The sequence below is a fragment of the Gadus macrocephalus genome, chromosome 6, assembly GCF_031168955.1.
Source record: "Gadus macrocephalus chromosome 6, ASM3116895v1".
NCBI classification, from domain to species: domain Eukaryota; kingdom Metazoa; phylum Chordata; class Actinopteri; order Gadiformes; family Gadidae; genus Gadus; species Gadus macrocephalus.
Genome location: NC_082387.1, coordinates 9070251 through 9092400, shown reverse-complemented (window position 1 = coordinate 9092400; position 22150 = coordinate 9070251). Strand labels below are relative to the sequence as shown.

Genomic DNA, 22150 nt, shown 5'->3' with positions numbered 1-22150 from the left:
AACAAAATAAAAAACCTATTACGTTCACAAAATGTGAACATAAAATGAAAGTATAACAAAACCCCAAAACTTAACTCAGATGTGTCAATTGTCGTTGAAGACGCTGCGCTGTCACGCCTCGCCTCATCCGGGGGTGGCCTCACAAACCTCGTCCCCCTTATCATGCCCCGTCCAGGTGGATCAAGTTCGAGGAGAAGGTGGAGAAGGGCGGAGAGCGCTGGAGCAAGCCCCACGTGGCCACGCTGTCCCTCCACAGCCTGATGGAGCTGCGCACGTGCATCGAGAAGGGCACCGTCATGCTGGACATGGAGGCGTCCACACTGTCCCAGGTGGTCGGTGAGTTCAGACTCCCTCTTCCTGGAACACGCACGGCTGTGCCGGAGAAACGGGCGCACGGCTGGTGGTGTGGTGGCGCTTGTAACACATCAGCCGTGGATCATTTCTAGCCGTTTGGAGGGTTGATCTGTAGCGTGTCAGTCAGTTGTCAAGTGCAACCCACGTATGAATATAAGGTGACCCCACACAGGGTATAAGACACCTGTGTTTGGGCAGTACTGTTGTCATGGATGAGATGATTTTCAACGCCTTGAAACAGGTACTGCTTCCTATAGAATAATCACTTAATGAATTGCAATCGTTCAGAACAAGTCGCTGTCTGTTATGGTTCAGTGAAAGGCACTTGTTTACGGATGGATGCCTGTCCTATGCAATGACCCCCTCTTCCTTTGTTGTAAGCCTGGGCCAACCCACAACATGGATAGAAGGTCGGCTGTTTGTCAGTAAACCATTATCACACATTGTAATCTAAGTGTGGAAAAGTTTATGGATTTAGCGCCATAAATCCATTTATGATGGACATTCATTTATTGATTGATTGATTACTCACCTCTTTCATGACTTTTTATGACATTTTGAAAACATTTACTCTGCACGTTCAAACTTATGTTCAAACTTACTCCATTACATCCCCCAAAGAAGTTGCATAATAAACTCCCGCAGGAAAAGAGAAGTCTGGGATTAATTGGAGTTAAGCTAAACCTATATCATGATCATACTGCACACAAATATGATAATATGTACTACATTACATGCGCCAAAAAAAAGCGACAGACAAACTCGGTAATTTGATCAGAGCAATTCCAAGTCTGTAATTGTGGAAATTCAAGGTCAACTATACACCCCCATCATAATCAATAATACACCAAAATATTAGAACAGAACTTTGAATACATTACATTACAACAAATAGGAACAAGCAGTCCCCTGTAGATGGACTTCATTAACAACCCTTTCATGGGGGTTTCACCTCGCTGCGTGGGACAGCAGGAGGGTGAGCAGGAGCGGCTATCATCAGAGGACAGTAACGTAAAGTAATTGGCCCAGTGCCTCACACAGTAGTGGGCTACGCTGGGAGTTGGCCCCCTTTGCTTCCAGGCCAACTCTCAATAGACGGGCATCCACTGCACTGGTTCTGTAGAGGAGGGGAAAGAGAAAACGAGTGGGGGGGGGGGGGAAGACAGACAGACATGGAGCGGCGAAGAGTGAGAGAGAGCGAGAGAGAGATACAGATAGACAGCGATAGAAAGAGCGAGAGAAACAAAGAGAGAGAGTGAGAGGGGGCAGACAGTGAAAGACAGACAGTGAGCAAGAGAGAGAGAGAGAGAGAGAGAGAGAGAGAGAGAGAGAGAGAGAGAGAGAGAGAGAGAGAGAGAGAGAGAGAGAGAGAGAGAGAGAGAGAGAGAGAGAGAGAGAGAGAGAGAGAGAGAGAGAGAGAGAACCCTTTTCCTCGAGGCTTCTATCTTTCAGCGTTCAGGCTCCTGACCTTGATTTTAAAAATAGGCCTTTTGATTTGACCGTCCACAACTTTGTGGATGCTCCCTTGCTCATGTCCCCCGAGCACTGCGGTCCATCCCTCACTCAGATCAGCCATCGCTAATCGTCTCTGGGATGACGTGTTTTCTCAAGACGTGGTTTTATCGTCCACTTATTCCCCTTGAAAAACGTTGACACAAAAGCAATATCCCCCCACTTGTAGACAACATCTTGCGAATGCCCTTAAGCAGCTGTCTGAAGATCGGATTCCTACACGTTCTGCGTCATCACATGCATGGTCATTGTATGTTCTCCCTAAACGAACTAGGAGTGTCTTTGTGTCTTTATGTGTCTTATTAGTATCGTTCACGATGTTGAGGTTACAGCTTTTCTGTTCTTAAAAACAAACCACCTTAATCTCTCCTTCCCTAACCCTCGCATAGAGATGATCACGGACAACCAGGTGGCCAACAACATGCTGAAGGCAGAGCTTAAGGAGAAGGTGACGTACACGCTGCTGAGGAAACATCGCCACCAGACCAAGAAGTCCAACCTGCGCTCCCTGGCCGACATTGGCAAGACGGTCTCCAGTGCAAGTAGGCTGTTTTCCAACCAGGAGAACGGTAATGCAGAGGGCAGTTTGGTGCAGTCCTTCTTTTTTTTTTTGCTTATTTTTGGTTTCAGACTTAATATTCAAAATACTACTTGAGACGGCGTTCGTCCACGTTTTAACTTCCCCCCAAAAAGTACTGCGTTCATTTAGGCTCGTCTTTTCCCTGTTCCGCTCGTGGAACCTGAATATTATTATTATTAAATAGAAGTTTAAGGTATAATTTATGAAGTGCAGAGTAATCGCAATTCAAGACTTACCTGGCTAATGTTCATCATCTAAAAAAGCAAATTTTCTATATTGTTTCCATGTGTCCTGCTATTTAATGATTGCTAATTCTACAAAATTATTGCAACTCCTAATGTTGCTATTTCAAAACAAATTTTGTAACCCTATTTTGTTAAAATTTTATTAAAATTAAATCTGTGAAATGTCCTCATCTCTGGGATACATTTCACAGACTTTCCATGAAACATAGAATCATATCAAATAGAACATCAGTTTAATAACACTCATGTCCAATAGAAATGGCTTCTAATTCATTCATATGCTTACTTAAGGAAGAGTTTGGGTTGGACGTTGACGCAACGCAAGGGGGTGTACGGACCCATTACGTCCTTGCGGACCGCCCTTGCGTCTCTTGTGCGTCGAGGCGCGAACGTAAACTGGACGTAAACCCGACGCAGAACCAAAACAGGTTCACAACTGCGTCGAAGCTACTACGTGGTCATTGCGTTGCCTCAACGTCCCAACAATAACTCTTCATTTAATCATTGATGTACTTACTGGCAATCATCCATGCTCAGTTAGAGATTTGTTAGATCATCAAATTAATTTTGTTTGTACATTAATTAATTAATTAACAGTCATTATTAATGGTTTTGTCTTATAATTCTCTGACACTACCAACCATGGGTCCTTAGAAAAGTGGTTTTATCTAGCTAACTTGTTAATTCTTAGCAAACCAAGGATTATTTGGAATTGGCAAAGGGGAAAGCCTCCATCATAAATGTACCAAATAATTGATATGGTACTTTTAACATCGTCATAAATATGCAAATAAAACAGTTCACTGATACTGTATGAATAAAGTGATTAAACAGTGTCAAGGATACAGGAGAAGGTGTTATACTATTCATAAATTCAAAGTTGACACTTATGTCAATGTGATAAATCAAGCAGTTTTATAGCAAAGCCAGATTCCATCCAAGGACCCATGTTTGGCGGTTTCATTTCATCACAGTGTTTCCATCATTCATTCCAATCTTGTTTTCCTCTTACTTAACACTTTTCCCGTTTCTTCCTCCTGTCCTAACTATTATAATTATTTCAGTGTTTTCTTCCTTCCTCCTAACCTGCCTCTTCTCTTCCTTTCTTTTGGCATTTTCCTGGGCTTTTTTTTCCCCTTTGGCTTTAATACCCTCTCGATCCACTGCCGCCGCTAAAAGCCCGTAGTCCTCTGGGGAACTCGGTGACTTGCCTATCGGGTCGCATCTCTATGGAAGACTTACAGCTCCCCAGGAGTCCCAGCATGGATTACCTTAGTAAGTTGATCAGATCTGTAGCGAATAGCGGGCCTCAAAGGTCCCCAGCACCCCAGTGTGGCCTTACCATCCCTGTCATTCATCCAAAAGACTTAAATAGACCACCCCGCCGTCCGGCAGAGTCTTATAATAGTGGCCTTTTACTAGATGGTGTAGTTGTAGTGTCCCAAAAAATAGACCTAGATACTGTCGTAGTTGGTATGTCCCCTAATGCCTAGATTTGATTAACATTTAGAGTTGCAGAAGAAGGGTTTGATGTGTTGTATATAGCCAAAGCTATTTCTGACAGCATTCCCTTGATTGGCATTGAAAGTTCAACATAATAAGAATAAGCATATAATAAGAATAATATTAATAAACATAGTCATAATTGTGCCAATAAAAGTTGACGATTCAGATTTTTGCCATAACCGTTAAACCTGGCGAGAATGGTTGATTTGTAGGCATTTCCTATATTTTTTTTGGCTGCATCATTCTGACAACTATATCATTACCAACATTTCTCCTTTCCTTAGTTTGGGTGGGCGTAGGGGACGGGCTTGGGGCTGTGCGATAGGTGAGGAGGAGAGCTGGCTGATGGGAACAAACCATTTTAAAGTATCATTGGCTTCAGATATATATAAACATATGTCTGAATAGCCTAGTTATTTCTAAGTAACTGACTTAAGGTTTCAGCAGTCTTGGGTTCCGATATCTTTCAAACCAGAATGATATTAGACCCCAAAAGCCTACAATGCCGTAGTTTACCTTTGGTTGAATCGGCAGGGTTAGCAGAAACCGTAGTCCAGTCTATAGTCCACTTCAAGTAGGATTCTAGTTAAACGTTGGAGCCTACAAATATATGCTACATATATAAAAGGGTTCTAGCATAGCAGCCCATATATGTTTATAGGGTGCTGAGCCTTTGGTTTAATATCCAGCTGTTTTGGCACCTTTGTGTTCTTGCACTCGCTTCTTTGGTTATCCGCGTGGGGCAATATAACCCGCGCGGGGAGCTACTTTCTCTTTCTCCTTGGTTGATGGGTGGGGGTTTCTTCCATCATGCCCGCCCGCATCTCCGGCGAGTTACCGGGGCCCCCCAGCCTAACCTCCTGTCTCTGTTCACAGGCAGTCCCACCCCCACACACCGCAACCTGACGTCCAACAGCATGAACGATATCTCAGACAAGCCCGAGAAAGATCAGGTGAGTGAACAAAAACGACCCATGACCCTTTCCCTTCTCTTCCCTCCCTCCCTCCCTCCCTCCCTCACTCCATCCCTCCCTCCCTCCCTCCCCCTCACCGTCATGAAGTGTCTGAAGTTCAGAGGAACCGTAAAGAACAAGTCTCAAGGCGGATCTGACCGGTTACGGTGCATTGGAAAATCTTTAAGAGGAGAAGTGCTAGAGAACTATAGGGCAAAGTAACGCCCGGGCTCTGAAACGACGTCACCAACCAGTCTGTAATACATTATCCACAAGGTCCAAATGTCTCGGGTGGTGATGAGTGACACAACCCAATCAGCAGCAAGCTATTGGTGGCGGAGTTGCCGCGGCGATAAAGTGTGCCTAAAGTTCACCTCTGGAACCCTCGCGTTGTCCTTTATCTCTGTGCCAGCTGAACCCAAACACCTCTGGGACTGTGAAACCACAACCACACGCGAGACCATGCATGCACATGCCGTACATGCACACACACACAAACACAGGACCAACCCACACACGCATCCAACCAAACACACACAACCAAACACAGCCACAAGCGCACATGCACACACACACAAACACGCAAGAACGCACGCCCGGGACCAGCCACAGGTGCGCACAAGTGCGTCTGTGTTTCTAACATGTTTTACAATGTTGACACTGCTGCAGCACGTGCAGTACTCCCACTCACGTCCTCTGGGGAACACTTTCCCGGGAAGTCTGATTATTCCCACTGCATTACAGCCGCGTCGTTAACGTGGCAGCCCAGTAGCTGTTTAATCAGAGCCATGGTCGGGTCATGTCCAAGGCCACATCCCTGCAGGATGGGAGCGGGGGGGGGTTGAGATGGACCCAGTAAGCTCTGTGCTCCTGCTGCTGACGGCGACCATGAGTAGGCAGAGATTGGAGACCAAACGTCCCCCTGGGGACTCTGTGATTTGGGGATGTCTCGGGGGCCAGATGGTCCTCATAAGTCTTCCGAAAGGGAGGCTGCCACCATGCAGAATCTCCCGCACAGAGTCCACTAGACCCACACACAGGTCACATTGACCATGGGCGTCGCTCTCTGCACTGCCAGGACAAAATGTTTCTCAGACAGAATCATTTTTCGATTGTGATCAGGCGATTTTTGCAATTGTGATTTGATCAGACCTTCCTAGAATTTTTTTTTGTGGAAAATTTCAATTTCTATAAAGGCACCTTCAAAGGCTGCGGAAAATGGCTGAAGAATGCATATACCTACATACTGTCCTTATGGGTATGTTGGTGAAATCCCTTCTTTTTCAAACCTTATCTAAAGCCACCATCGGACTTTCTTAATAATACTTTCCCAAACCAACCCCATACTCAGTGTGCCCGGGACAATGAGATTTACTTTTGTCCGTACATCTATTTAGTTGTAATGGGATTTGAATCGACGTCATTCATTTGTCCTGATATGGGAGTTATTTTTATATCCGATCCATGAGTCTGAGACCCCGAAACAGCTTTAAATATACTGCCTCAGCTGAATTGGGGATTATAGCAGCATGCAGTCACCGTTTTCTTCCACAGTGATTATTTTTACCTTTCCTTCGGAGGGTGTTGCAGTGCTGACTACACAGCCATTCAGTCACATGACCTGAAGGTCTATCACCGATTTCACTCTGCAGGCGAGGCGATGCTGTTATTCTACACCCACACTATCTCACATGGATAATATCATTTTGGCTTTCTTCATATTCCTTACTAATGTACTTCCGATGATCTCCCTTTTCACTGTATTATTCGTTACTTATTATTTGTTACAGTTTTGTCAATTAGCAGACACTTATGCAGAAGCTTGTGACTTGCAGTGAATTCAGCTTCATATCGTGGAGGAGCAGGTAGTGGTTGGGTATCTGTCCCCTGAATGCCAACACTGTGAACATTGTGGGATACAAACCCAGAAGCTTCCAGCTGGGAGTCGAACACCCAGGAGACCGGCTATGGTCCTAGGCAGTAGGCTCAATGTGATTTAGTGGTTGTATTTGCTTTCGGAATTACCTTTGTTCCCGGTGAAACTCTCCACTGATGAATAATTTCTTTTAGCGATAACATACGTTAGCCACTTGGAACACATTTGAACTATTATCGACAATATGGGCTTCCGGCTAACATGTCACACTTTGAAGTGACATGCTTATCTGGTGTTTATGATTGGTTTCTTATCTTAGTTTTTATCGCGGTTGGATCAATGATTCGACTCTGCACCATATTTATTGTCAGCGGAAAGGCTACCTGATCAAAGTGTCGTCGAGTGGATCCCAGGCCATGGTGAAAGACTCTCCTGAAAGGGCCATTGACCGCCCTGTAACTGGTTAATCTAATAAGAGAGTGTGTAAAGCCGACCAGAGATCAAGGACTAATCATGAAATTACCTTGTCCGACGCTTGATGAAACCAAGCGAGCACACGGCGGCATTTTAACTTTAACATTTATTCGGTATTCAAAGTGTATCTGTGGATACCTATTGTTATGATATTTAGAACATTTATAACATGTATAGCTACGAAATTAGGAGTTATAGTTGAAACATTCATATCATTTTGTCTTTATGCAACCGTAGTTTACTGAATGCATACATGTGCGTATATAAATGCACCAGATTTTTTCGGAAAAAGTAGTTGACCCTTCTGTGACCCTTCACCGCCCAGGAAGTGGACGTAGACATAAGAGGGATGAAAGGCATGTCTAAGAGGTTCCTTAATCTGCCGACGCGGCACACACACAACATGCAGAGCTCCACAGTTTCCCCACCTCCGCCCGCCGCCACCCTGTCCATCTCCGTGACATTCAGAGCACCTCGCCATGCCTCCGCCTGCGCGTGGAACAGAGTCGAGATTCACACACGTGTCCGTGCCGTGCACGATCACCGCAGACAACTTTGTGTGCAGTTAATTTAAACATGGAGAACTCTTGACGATTGTGCCAAACGAAACGAAGCAACGACGAACAAACCAACAAACAAGGGGCTTTTAGAGAATTGAGTTACGTTTTTATAAAACGAATATACATTCGGAAAAAAATGAATGAATAGAAAACATAAAGTGAAGCGATGGGCTGTTAAGCTCAGGTCTGCAGGTTGTGGGTCAGGAGGTCGTCTTAGGGTCACCACTTGTCTGCTTTGATACACAGCCCTCTTAATGAAGAAGGATGACGGGTGGTCCGCCACCGCTGGTGGTGGTGGTGGGAACCTGACCTTTTGCCTTGCTCTCGCCCCCCCTAACCCTCTTTGTGCTCCACCTGCAGCTGAGGAACAAGTTCATGAAGAAGTTGCCCAGAGACGCCGAGGCCTCCAACGTGCTGGTGGGCGAGGTGGACTTCCTAGACGCCCCCTTTGTGGCGTTTGTCCGCCTGCAGCAAGCTGTGATGCTGGGGGCCCTGACGGAGGTGCCCGTTCCCACAAGGTACTGGAGGTCCTTGGGAAACACAAAATGTGTGGTAAAGTGTGGGGAGTTAATACTAGAGTCTAAAAGGTCTCGATTTCTGTTATGTTGTTGATGTTTTTATATTATGTGTGGACCCCAGGAAGAGTAGCTGACTACATCGCTTAGCTGATGGGGATCCGTCAATAAACCAATAAATTAATGTCCCCCCCCACCCCCCCTATACTGCAACGGTTCAAAATGACTCAATTATGCACACTAACGTAGGCAGAATCTTAGTGTGCTCTTAATCGGTGAGCCTCTTTCCGATGGTAGCTAGCTATTGAGCAGTATTTTCAGTTCCTTTATGTTATACATTAGTTCATGTTGCATTTACATGTATGTTTCATGTATGTGTATACTTCAGCTTAGACTATTGAACACACACACTTTCTGACAGGATAAGATAAAGTATGAAAGAAACCCAACACCAAAAGCATTCATACGCTCAGATGAGCGACCCTTGGACCAGGAAAGACAAACACACTGGAAACCATTGTTCTGGAAATTGCTACTCCACCAACCTAAAGATGTCCAAACTTTTGATTGTCTTTTAATAATTTATCGTCTCATTCCAGATTCCTATTCATTCTCCTTGGCCCCAAAGGCAAAGCAAAGGCATATCATGAGATTGGAAGAGCCATCGCTACTCTCATGTCGGACGAGGTGAGATAACTGACCATTCATTCATGTGTTCTATTAGGAAAACATTCAAACCCTTTGTTTATCCTTATTTTTTATCCTTATTGCTCAATAACGCTCCAAAAGTGCGCAGAATTTTTTTGATTACTGGACACCTCTGCCTTTTAACAGTTCCAAATCAATGTGCAAAAAATCAAACATTAAAAACAACAGTCCAACACAGCGATCAACCGGATGTTTCCTTGACAACGCAAAAGCCTTCTACCTAAAGCACCACAGAAGGGTATTTCAATTACAGCTGATCAAAGGCATCAGCGTTTTAGATGAAAGCAGCTAGTATCTTATCATAGTTGGTAACTGGGGTATTAGCGCTTTGGGGTAGCCCAGTTAATGAAAATAATGTACTTCGGCTGTGTTAAGCAACCTTGGCTTCGCCTCGGCCTGCGTCCCCCCCCCCCTAGTCTTACACTACTTTCCAGAAACGGGGACAAACCCGTCCTGGTTTATTCCTGACTTGTCCCTTAGCCCCATTCTCTTACACACTGCAGAGCCTAACCTGAGTTGGAACCTATTTGTAGCGTGACATTGTTACTCGTTATGAGATACCAAGACCCCGTTTTGTTCCTCTGTGATAAGGTGTTTCACGACATCGCCTACAAGGCCAAAGACAGAGGGGACCTGTTGGCCGGCATCGATGAGTTCCTGGACGAGGTGATCGTTCTGCCCCCAGGGGAGTGGGACCCCGCCATCAGGATAGAGCCTCCAAAGTCCATCCCGTCCTCTGGCAAAAGGTCTCCAGCTACACTACATACAATACATCGCTCTGAGTGAGACGAGCGCTACAGTGGTTGTGCACGGACGACATTATGGGGTCAACACACAATAGGGGCTGCTCCTGTTTTAGCTACCCCTATCAACCGTCATTTTTATGTGTTAGTGTTATTGCTACAAGTAAAACCAATGTGAACTTTCGTGAAAAAGAATGGGTTGAAAATGTTGCAGGGTATGTTATTGTGGAGGAAATTCAGGGTAGGGTGTATTTGACTTGGACTCCTTGATGAAAGCTTGTTCAGGGTTCCCTGACGAACACCATGCTAGTAGTAGCTGGCTAGGACCAGCTCTTGCTTTTAACCTTCCATACGACCTCTGGGAACCTAGTGTTGAACATAACATGCTCGTGGATACAGCTGTGCATCACCGTTATGTTTGAGGTATTCTGGTAGGATAAAGGACTGTGGTTCTATGTTCGATTCTACGTGACAAAGAAATCTGTGAATCTGGGGTAGAATCTACATTGAATCACACATCCAAGTGTTAAAGTGTAATTCCGGCGCAAATTGAACCCAGGATCTTTGTTTTGGCATTAAAACCCATCAAATAAGCCTTCCAGGTACCTTTTTCATTGAAAATCGAGTATTATAGTTTGCCGGGCGCAATGTTTGGCGTCCATGTTGCTGACTTGGGGCATAGTGTTTCGCTTCTAAATCCAAACAATCAAGCATGGCACGTTGTTGACGGAAGACGTCTTCCGTCAACAACTTGCCATGCTTGATTGTAGCGAACAATTATTTTGTAACTGTAACTTACATATGCAATTCCTTTAATTTACGTGTCAACACTTCCTATATATTATTTATAAATATATATTATATAAATTATAAATTCCAAACCTTGAACTGAACTCCGGCGCATTCGGCAATCGACTTGTGTGGACTTCCTGTAAACACGGACCTACCGGTAATGCTTGTTAAACTGTCTTTTTAAATAAACTCCGGGTTTGCAAACTAAGTTGTTTGTGCTTCGTTTTATGTGTAGGGACCCTAGTCATGCTACTGCAGGGGTTTGGTGCTATTTAGTGGTTCAAAAATGCGGATTTAGAAGCGAAACACTATGCCCCAAGTCAACCACATGGACGCCAAACATTGCGCCCGGCAAACTATAATACTCGATTTTCAATGAAAAATGTATCTGGAAGGCTTATTTGATGGGTTTTAATGCCTAAACAAAGATCCTGGGTTCAATTTGCGCCGGAATTACACCGTGGTTATGGTTAACAAAAGTGAACTACATCAAATCATATTGATTTTGACACAGTAAACTCTCACGGATGATCCGTTGCTGGTCTGACTGAACATGGAGTTTTTTTTCGTTGAACGTGTTTATTTGTTTTGTGCTTCTGACAGAAAGAATATGTTCTCCGGAGGGGACAACTCCCAGATGAACGGGGACATGCCTCACGACGGGGGCGGAGGAGGAGGTCACGAAATAGGGGATGAACTGAAGAAGACCGGAAAGTATGCATTCATCGGCTCTAAACTTCTCTGCACGATGGACTGAAAATACACACACAATAAAAAAAAAAAGATCTGCCTCGCTTCTTAATGTCAGCAGCTGTGCTGGATGGACTGACCTTTAACTTAATCTTTCCAACTGCTAAATTCTTCATAATAATATCAAGGTTCCCCACTTATATTATGTGGGGAACATATATATTATGGTAAGCTAATACCTTGGATGGGTCACTGTTTGATTTCGAACTGATGACACTAGACTAGAGAGTCATCCCTCATTTGACCAGGTCTGAGCTGGGATGTGTTTATATGTTCCTGTATTATTGTGACGATTATCATATCATTCAATTTCTTTTATCAATTCAACGTTTTACAACGTAGTGTATCATACTAATCCCCCCTTTTCCTTACCGTTTAGGTTTTGTGGCGGTCTCATATTGGACATCAAGAGGAAAATGCCGTTCTTCGTCAGTGACTTCACGGACGCATTCCACATTCAGGCCCTGTCGGCCATTCTGTTTATTTACTTGGGCACTGTAACAAACGCCATCACCTTCGGTGGTCTGCTTGGGGACGCCACGGATAACATGCAGGTCAGAGGTCACGCGTTTGAACCACGAACGGTCTGTGGGACTATTAGAGCATGCGTGCTAATCGTTAGCCGACTCAACTGTCTAAAAATAAAGATCATGTATCTCTCTCTAACCAGGGCGTTTTGGAGAGCTTCCTGGGCACAGCGATCGCCGGGGGCCTGTTCTGTCTGCTTGGGGGACAGCCGCTCACTATTCTCAGCAGCACGGGCCCGGTGCTGGTGTTTGAACGGCTGCTTTTCAACTTCAGCAAGTATGTCCCCCGCTTCTTTCCCCTCTCTGGAAACTCGTAGGCCGGGTTTTTTGTGCCAACGAGACACATTTCAAATGAATGCACGGAATAACTGACGCATAGCACAAATGTAACACTGCAATAGTCGTTATATATATCCTCGTGACGACGTGGGCCGTGAAGTCCTGTTTTAGTTAGCGCGTGATCATTTGACAACCGACAGCACTTCACACTTCCAAATCGTCTTATCTTTGTCTTTTAATAAACTTGAACTGTGTGTGTTTGTGTTTGTGTAACCGTACTATTGGGCACCAGACAGAGAACTCCATTCAACTTCTTGAATGAAGAATTTGACCATGACCGGATGGGATTTTATTTGACGTCATTATTCAAACTGTTTTTTCCTCTTAAAGGGACAACGCCTTCGACTACCTCGAGTTCCGGCTGTGGATCGGCCTTTGGTCAGCGTTCTTCTGCCTGGTGCTGGTGGCCACCGATGCCAGCTTCCTGGTGCAGTACTTCACCCGCTTCACCGAGGAGGGCTTCTCCTGCCTCATCAGCTTCATCTTCATCTACGACGCCTTCAAGAAGATGCTGAAGCTCGCCCACCACTACCCCATCAACTCTGAGTTTAGAGCCGATTACGTCACGCAGTACGACTGCCTCTGTATGGCCCCGGCCATCCTCGGTAAGACGCTGGCTTCCTGGATGACCTTGCTAATCCTCTGAACGGCTGTTCTGGGGTGGGGGTCGTTTATTGCATCAGGGAAAAAGATGCGCTGCAGTTTTTTCCATTGTAATCGTAAGGTGGCACTGGCGTGACTTGCCGATTAGAATAGTGCATATGCAACCAGAAGTAGCACCTCATTGGGATCCGTAGCTGGAGATGCATTTAGTTTTTTATTTAAGTTGACAGAGGAGAAGTACTTTGATTTGAATTTGTTCACTGATGATTGAAGGTTATCTGAGTGAATATAATCAATGGACAATTTCATATTGTGAAGGGGAGATCATATGCCGTAAATCCTTTGTAACTTCGTAAGACTCTTTTAAGGACTCTTGTAGAGTCGGGAAGAACACTCACCTTGAGTCCTGGTGCACAGGAAGGGAGTCTGAGCTAAGGAGAGGAAGACGTGTGCAGGAGGATTGAGCCCTCAAGGTTACTTTGCCAGTGCTTGTGTTAGCCCAGGGTCGTGGCGGTGGTGGCTGTTGTTGGAGGAGACGAAGAGGCGCAGCATGCCTCTCTGTTTACCTTCTTGATGGGGAGGGGGAGGAGGAGGAGGAGGAGGAGGAGGAAGGGCATCCAAGAAGCATTGCTAATCCCCTGCTGCTTTGAAAATATCACACACACGTACTTTCACTTTCACACGTGCACCCACACACACACACACACACGTTCACACACGTGCACACATACACCATATACATTCAGGCACACACACACAAACGCAGACACGCATGCACACACATGCGACAAACCAACAATCTCTCTCTCTCTCTCTCTCTCTCTCTCTCTCTCTCTCTCTCTCTCTCTCTCTCTCTCTCTCTCCACAGTCTATCCATTTCTTCCTCTCCGTCATATTGCCACACACTAGCTTGTCCCATCATTATCCCCTGGAACTGCTCAGAGCAAAACAGATAAACACAGGTGCACATACACACTAACTCACACTCACACACACACACACACACACACACACACACACACACACATGATACACATAAACACACACAATACACACAGACGCACCAACCAACACGCACACACACACACACACACACACACACACACACACACACACACACACACACACACACACACACACACACACATGCACACACACACACACACACCTCTCCCATTCATGCACGAACAAACACTTACACACTCACCCTCACACACGCAAGAGGACATTTTTTGCACCTGAAAACGCATGAATAATTTCTTACATATACACCATGTATTGAACACGAAAAAAAGCCCCATACGCACATGCACGCATCACATTGCACGCTCTGTGTGGATGTTCCCAAGAGATAGAAGAAGAGATACCAGATGTTGAACGGTGATGAGCAGGCTCTCAGGGGCCTCCCAGCAACGAGCTGCTGGTGCTCTTTAAACATTCATTATGTTGAAGTCATCAATTGCCTCTCACAGCGAGGCATGGCTGATGGAAAAACCCCTGACACATAAAAACACATCTTGTGTACCCCTTTGATTTTGCCGATCACGTCATATTATATCATATTCCTCTGAGCTGAAGTATTGTTAAGGGGGTACTGGATCAGTGCTTGATCTACATCATCCTCAGCATCATCATCCTCTCCATCCTTCTTCTAATCATCCGCCTCATCCTCATTCTTCACATCCTCATCATCCTCATAACCCTCATCTTCCTCCTCACCCTCATCCATATCATTGTCGTAATCCTCATCTTCCTCATTGTCTTTATCATCACATCTGTTCGGAGTAGCCGTACATCTTACATCAGTACGCCGGTCTCATGTACTATGCTTCTGCTGTGGTTGCTGGTGCAATGTCCACGGTGAACCTCGTGTTCAAACCGTTGTTTTTTTCCTTGTGTTCACGCAGAGAATAGTTCGTTTGAGATCCCAGAGTCGCTCGATGGCTCTTCAGTCTGGTTATGGAACAATACTGAGCTGGTAAGTCTCGCTCCCCGGTGCCCACTATGCTCCACACAACTCTATTTTAGTAAGAATAGGGGGACAGGCTATTCTGGTGCCTTGAGCTAGAGGCATCCTTGAGCTAGATGTACCACCACCCCCCCCCCCACACACACCTACACACTCATGTATTACAAAAAAAAAAATACTAAATAGATAATATATATATTATCATATATTACATTTTACCCTTAACTGTATGCTTATCAGACCAAAGTTTATCCAAAGCATGCAATCAATGTCGTAAAAAACAGCCGCAAACAAAGTTACAGTGCTTACAGGGGCCAATCCATTCGGGCACAGAGCGTGAGTGAGTTGAACGGCTGAACCTGTGTGTTGTGCTTGCAGCCCATGAACGCCACGTGGTCGTCCCTCAGCGAGAAGGACTGCCTGAAGTACGGCGGGGAGCTGGTGGGCAAGGCCTGCGGCTTCGTGCCCGACATCACCCTCATGTCCTTCATCCTGTTCTTCGGCACCTACTCCACCTCCATGTGTCTGAAGAAGTTCAAGACCAGCCCCTTCTTCCCCACCACTGTAAGTCACGCACACGGCGCAGGTTGCTCAGCGGGACGAGATGGAGCTCAAACCTCCGGAGAAACAGTAGCACAACAGAAGGGGAGATCACCGAAACCCTTCGGCCACTGCTTGGACATCGAGCCTTTTGTCCTTTTAGCATTAACAAACTTGTTTATGCTATATCTTTCCATAATGGCACCTATTGGCCTCCTTACCATACCTGGAAGGAAGGGACCCTCTTCTCAAGTGTTTTTCCTTGCCCTTTATAGTTTGGATGTCATATTAATGGGACCGGGGAAGCACTTTGAGACTGTAACTGTGATCGAGGGCTGTACGAATACAATTGACTTGACATGAACTTGAATCAGCCGGTGTTCTGCTCAACAGAACGATCATATCATCTACAGAGGAGCTAAGTGTTTGTGCTGTATTTGCTGTCCCCTAGATGAGGAAGCTGATCAGTGACTTTGCGATCATCTTGGCCATTCTCATCTTCGTCGGGGTTGATATGCTGGTGGGTGTGGACACCCCCAAACTCATTGTGCCAAGCGAGTTCAAGGTAAAGTTGAGGCTCATTTTACGCTTCTGATGTAACCAATTGCATTGAAATACGAAAGATTTAGATTTGGATTTGGATTTTTTTATATAAATAAAAAAATATAGATCCTGGCAGAAACGGTCAGTGTATTATCAGGATGGAAGAGTGTATTCCCAATGGAAACTCTCCAACAGTAATGGAGTGGGCTTCTTCAGGGAAATTAAGCAAATTGATTCAGTTAAATTGATGGAGTTGGCGGTATCACAAGGGCTCCCCTTCCTGCTCACTTCGCCGGTCGCCTCTGTGAGAGAACATATTGTGTGTGACTAGAGGAACAAATCCTGAGCTACCGAGGTCATCTGTGTGGGAAGCCCTACCACCGAAAATATGGAACAGTCTTTGGTCAATACCTTTCCCGGTTTGCTCTCCCTTTGAAACACGTGAACATCCCTCTGGAGTTGCGTGTGTGCTGAATGTACTGAATGTCCCCCCCCCCCCCCCCCCCCAGCCCACGAGTCCCAAAAGGGCGTGGTTCGTGCCCCCCTTCGGAGGGAACCCCTGGTGGGTGTACCTGGCGTCAGCCCTGCCCGCCCTCCTGGTCACCATCCTGCTCTTCATGGACCAGCAGATCACCGCTGTCATCGTCAACCGGAAGGAGCACAAGCTTAAGGTGAGCCTTTTCTATTGACGCAACCCAAACTTAATGGGGCTCTGGGTACGATTCAAGCGCTGTTATTTGAGTGTATTCCGTCGGCCATTAGTGAGGGAAATGCGCTGTGAGAATATCTGTTTGGGAGTTGACTGCTCCTGCCACTGAATGAGCCAGTTTAGATGTAAGCCTGCTTTTGCGGTCAGTTCTGACCAATCAGGAAATCTCTTCCCTGATTGGTTCGTGGAATCCATCGAGCTGTCAACCACAGGTTTGTGAAAACAAGCGCCCGGGAGGGATAGAGCAAAGGGAGGGGGATGTTTTTTTTTGGTTGTTTCGACTTTCTCTCTCTCCATACAACTCTTGAATGTTACGCATAGCGCCTTTAAAGAAAACCCTATTTCAAATTGAATCTTTGTTCTTAGACAGGTGACAGCCCGGGTGGCTGGTTAATAGGCAGGTAAATGCCACACAGTGAGAGTGAAATGTCAGCGCTGTGCTGCTAATGCCAGTTGTGTTGTTATGTGGGCGGGGGAGGGGGCTTCAGGGAGGGTGTGGGCGGGGGGTCTGAAGGCGGGAGGCTAATCTCTGGCGGCCGCTACGACTAGCCGCTGCTGTTCGCCGAGCACAGATGGGGAGAGTGGGATCGCATCAATCAGCCGATCAGAGAACACGGCCAGAACGGCCCTCAATGTGCTCTGATTATTCCCGCTGTTGTTCAGGCAAGGCCGAAAAAAACGAGGATCACTTTGAGCATACTGTACTGTAAAGATTCTCACTGTTTGTTTTATGGGTTATTTTGTTGTTGGAAAAAAGTCTCGTTCACCATCAATCTTCGGGTCTTTTTTACTACAACACACGCACATGCACGTGCGCACGTACACACACACACAGACACACACACACACACACACACACACACACACACACAAAGTCCATTTTTATAGGCTACTGCGCACAAATATGCCCCAGTACGCCATTCATTATGATTATCATCATCATTCTCAGTCACACATTATGACCTTGGTCAAACATGACATCAAACGCGGCCATCTTCATCATTTACATTTCGGTGAGCCCTGTTTGTCAACACTCGCGTGTCCCATGTTGTCCTGGTTCTGGCAGAAAGGTGCTGGCTATCACCTGGACCTGTTCTGGGTGGCCGTCCTGATGATCGTGTGCTCCTTCATGGGACTGCCGTGGTACGTGGCGGCCACCGTGATCTCCATCGCCCACATCGACAGTCTGAAGATGGAGACGGAGACGTCGGCGCCCGGGGAGCAGCCCAAGTTCCTGGGTGTGAGGTGGGTCCCACACCGAGCTCCTATGGTTTCATTCATGGAGGAGAAGCTGTGTACGGTTGTTTGTTAAAGGGGAACCGTCACACTAGAGCTGCTCTATTATGAAAATAAATCATAATTACGATTATTTTGGTCAATATTGAAATCCCGATTATTCAAACAATTATTTTTGAGTTTGAAAACATGATGCATTTATTCGGCGGTTCTCTCCAAAAAATCGGTGAGAACTTAGAAATTTTGCCTTGAAAATATGCAAAATATTCAAATAGAAAATATTCAAATAGAAAATAATATACAAATATGTCATTAAAAATATTGAATGAATAAAATAAATAGTTTAAACTCGATTAAATTTGTTTGGAGATCGTTTGAGGCAAAAATCAAAATCGCGATCACGATGCGATTAATCGCACAGCCCTAGTGTTGTGATGAAATCATGGTCCTCCACTTGAACCCTTGGACCACTGACGACGATGGTCAGATTCTGCTGAAAAGTCTCGGAAACAGAGTTGGACCATTGGACTCATTGTCCTGGAATGGATGTTCTGCGTTGGTCCTATATTCGGAACAATGATATGATTGAACCGTCCCGGAATTCCTTTAGGGAATCTGAGTTGAGGTTGCAGACCGCGCTTTTATCCCTTCATGCGTATGAAGCAGGCTACTCTTGTGTATGAGACGATTGCCCAGCAGGACGGGGTCGCCTGGAACAAGGCTGTCGGCTTGTTGACTGTGTGGAGTGAAGTCTCTCTGGGTGTTGTTACCCAGGGTAGATACCTGTTTATTCACATCATTCGTATTGCTTTGTGCACAAATGGCTACATTTATGTTTGCTATAATGGGAAAACAATCAACCATCATGTTGTTCTGTCTTCACCAGTCTTAGTCTCAATGATATAAGAAATAAATTAGATATAAGAAAAACAAGCGCAAGCTTTAAAAAATGAAATGTCGTACGATGGAGGAGAGTTGTGGAGCACCTCGTAATGCAGCTGTGAGCTGAACCAACGTCCTCCTGCGAGCCCAGATGGTTCCGGTCTGTTGACGTTCAGATGTTGACAGGAGTGTGAACTCCGCACATGCCCAGTGGATGTCTCTGTTCTGGCCTTCTATCATCTGGAAATGAATGAATCGAAAACCAAAAAATATTCAAACGTGTGCATTATATTCACCTTTAATTATCTCATACTTACTTTACTTGGGTGCTGAGTCTGGATTCCTAGGATATATATATATATATATATATTATGGAACACAATGTCACATGTCATATCTTCTGTAACGTTTTTTTTTCTGCTGTGTTTGCTTTGCAGAGAGCAGAGAGTCACAGGCCTGTGTGTCTTCCTCCTCACCGGCCTGTCGGTCTTCATGTCTCCTATTCTCAAGGTGAAACGCCATAAAAATGTTTACCAATCGTAAAAGAAAATCCAAACATATTTGTGTTGCTTCCCCGACCTTCCGGTTCAGATCATCTTGTCTATCATCCTCTCTGTCCCCGCTCCTTTTCACTCGCCTGTGGAGTTCACCGTCCCACCTGGTTAACCACACAGTGAACGGCTCGGAAAAAAGGGAGCAATGTATCTTTCTGTTGGCGGCACTGTGTGTGTGTGTGTGTGCATGGGTCTCAAAAATGTGAGCTGTGTCTCGTATAGCAGTTAGCACACGTCTGTAGTTGGCACAGTATAGTCCACCAGCGCAGTGGAAAACGAGCCAAACCGATGCGGGTCCGTCCCGAGCGTTAACGAGGAGGGCTCGAGTCTGTGGGGCTGTAGCTAGCCCCTCGTTCTGCCCTTCACCAGACGGACGAGCCGCCAGTGCAGCAGCGGGAGGGGGGGGGGGGGGGGGATTTAATTGTCTGACGTTTTGAATACGTGGGGAAGCGGAGAGAAAAACAGAATAATAACGCCGGGCTGAAGGGTTCCCAAGCGTCCAACGTGACGAGGGGGGCCGAGCGGTAATGGCCCAAATGAAAGCGAGGCTGACGGTCAGCCAGGCCGCACGGCGGCTGGTGTTATTCTATGCTAATGCGTCGGAGGGGCGCACTAAGTGAGCTGTCAGGGCTGAGTCAGCCCGGCTCCGCGTGTCCTGAGACCACCCCGCCGCCCACCCAGCCGCCCACCCAACCAGCCACCCACACGCCTTCACCCAGGCACCCAGCCTTCGCTCGCTCCCTCAGGACCTCGGTGCGGCCCGTCCACTCTGAACCAGGGGCAACGGTCACTCTGGGACCCCGGCAAAAAGGTTTTTTGCAGACTGTAGTTGAAACTGCGGTTTAGTTTAAAAGGCATCACTCGCCCTTCTTAAATGTGCCTTTTAGCAACGAGTGACTGTGGCGCTCTCTAAAGAAGAAGAGATGCTGAATATGCTGGGTTATTGGTGTGGAAGGTATGGAAGGTCTTTGGGTGAATGCATGCACATGCTCAGATCCCTTTACAGCTCCTGTATCTAAGAGACTAACCGGCCTAGCTTGAATCTTAAGCCCTCAAAAGGGCAAAGATTATAGTTAAAAGTTCACAAGGTTCCTAGTGCTAGTAATCCTACCACTACTAATGAGTACTAGTTTGATGAGTACTAGATACCCCCCATGCTAAATCCCCCTGTGTTTTGAAAACCGATGTGAATACGACAATGACACTGAAACACTTCTATGCCAACGCTACGATGTATTTCTGCCCCCCTCTAGTTCATTCCCATGCCTGTGCTGTACGGAGTCTTCCTCTACATGGGCGTGGCCTCCCTCAAGGGCGTGCAGGTAAGGCTGTCCTGCTCTTCGTGTTGGCTCAATGTGGGACCATGGAAACACAAGGAGGTCATCCTAGATGGAGATAGTTAGGTCAACGCTTGCTTGGGTATGCTAGCCCCGTTGTGCTCAATTGGGGGCGCTTTGACAGATTGCCGGGTCTACTTGGTAGATTTGTCCATTTTGACGCTTTAATATTAGTGGTGAGCAGTTAATAATAGCAACTACTCACAATAATGTGATTAGGAATACTAATATTCAAGTTTGATCAATCTTTTCAATGAATAACAAAAAAAAGAACTGAAGCACAAGCACGTGTTTCTCACCAAATGTAAGTATTTGCAACGCCGATTTAACATTATTGTTTACATACAATTAAATGCACAAATATTATTTATATCTTTACAAACATTGTTTGAGAACCAAACTATACTATAACTGTCTAGAGACAATGTTTGAGAAAAGGTATTTAAGTCATGGCTGGATTACTTCAGCACCCTTGTATGAACTTCATGTAGCACAGTGCTGGATGCATGTGATTTAAACATGTGAACTGAGTGTCATACATGTCAAAGATAGAGAGAGAGAGAGATTAGGGTTGAGGACAATGGAAAGGTGGTTTATTGTGTCCTTGGAACAACTGTTCTGAGGCTTTATAAGGGTAATTGCTAATAATCATTAACTCAAAACCCTTATGACACTTAATATTTAACCTTATATGAAACCATAAACTATTTAGAAAGAAGTGTGTGTGTTTTTGATGATAGCACCAGCCTTTTTTTTTTTTATAAAATACAAGTAAAAACGAGATTCTGTTTTAAACCTTGCTCTCAACTCATTACCATAATCATCTCTCTCTCTCTCTCTCTCTCTCTCTCTCGCTCTCTCTCTCTGTGTGTGTAGTTCATGGATCGTCTGAAGCTGCTGCTGATGCCGGCTAAACATCAACCAGACCTGGTGTACCTGCGGCACGTGCCGCTGAGGAAGGTGCACCTGTTCACCTTCATCCAGATCCTGTGCCTGGCGCTCCTCTGGGTCCTAAAGTCCACCGTTGCCGCCATCGTATTCCCCGTCATGGTGAGCACCTTTGACATACGGTCACCTAGTTTACTATTGGCCAGGATAGTAGTGGGGCGGGGCCTTAACCTTGACTTAAGTTGGACCACTGAATTGTCCATTAGCCCCTAATGGACCAGCTTTATAGACAAAATGTATACAGACACATGCAGTGGCTGAGGGAATAGTGCCGGCGCCCTCCTTTATACATAATTATAACTGCAAGTGGAAAAAAGCGGAAAGGTAAGATCAGCAATGCTGCTTATGCTTCCAGTCTGTTTATTTAGCCAACACGAATGAACACGAACCATCAA

The 22150-nt window shown here is 45.7% G+C and overlaps 1 protein-coding gene across 12 annotated transcripts in view; it reads left to right on the top strand.

Moving 5' to 3' along the window:
- The window catches only part of slc4a4a (solute carrier family 4 member 4a), an 81520-nt gene that overhangs the window by 20019 nt on the left and 39351 nt on the right, over positions 1-22150 (top strand). For 5 of the 12 annotated variants that reach the window (XR_009526220.1, XM_060053889.1, XM_060053888.1 and 2 more), the window contains 19 exons: positions 176-336; positions 2256-2435; positions 3871-3966; positions 5074-5150; positions 8421-8578; positions 9175-9262; positions 9875-10029; positions 11422-11532; positions 11948-12122; positions 12239-12372; positions 12765-13039; positions 14945-15015; positions 15385-15570; positions 15998-16111; positions 16599-16760; positions 17865-18043; positions 19354-19426; positions 20724-20792; positions 21684-21857. Coding sequence is in view for 11 of the 12 variants with exons in the window: in XM_060053889.1 (XP_059909872.1) it covers positions 176-336; positions 2256-2435; positions 3871-3966; positions 5074-5150; positions 8421-8578; positions 9175-9262; positions 9875-10029; positions 11422-11532; positions 11948-12122; positions 12239-12372; positions 12765-13039; positions 14945-15015; positions 15385-15570; positions 15998-16111; positions 16599-16760; positions 17865-18043; positions 19354-19426; positions 20724-20792; positions 21684-21857 (2638 nt within the window). In the remaining variant the exon portion in view is untranslated. The remainder of the gene's footprint in view (positions 1-175; positions 337-2255; positions 2436-3870; positions 3967-5073; positions 5151-8420; positions 8579-9174; positions 9263-9874; positions 10030-11421; positions 11533-11947; positions 12123-12238; positions 12373-12764; positions 13040-14944; positions 15016-15384; positions 15571-15997; positions 16112-16598; positions 16761-17864; positions 18044-19353; positions 19427-20723; positions 20793-21683; positions 21858-22150) is intronic. The other 7 variants (XM_060053893.1, XM_060053891.1, XM_060053896.1 and 4 more) reach the window with 2 other exon arrangements.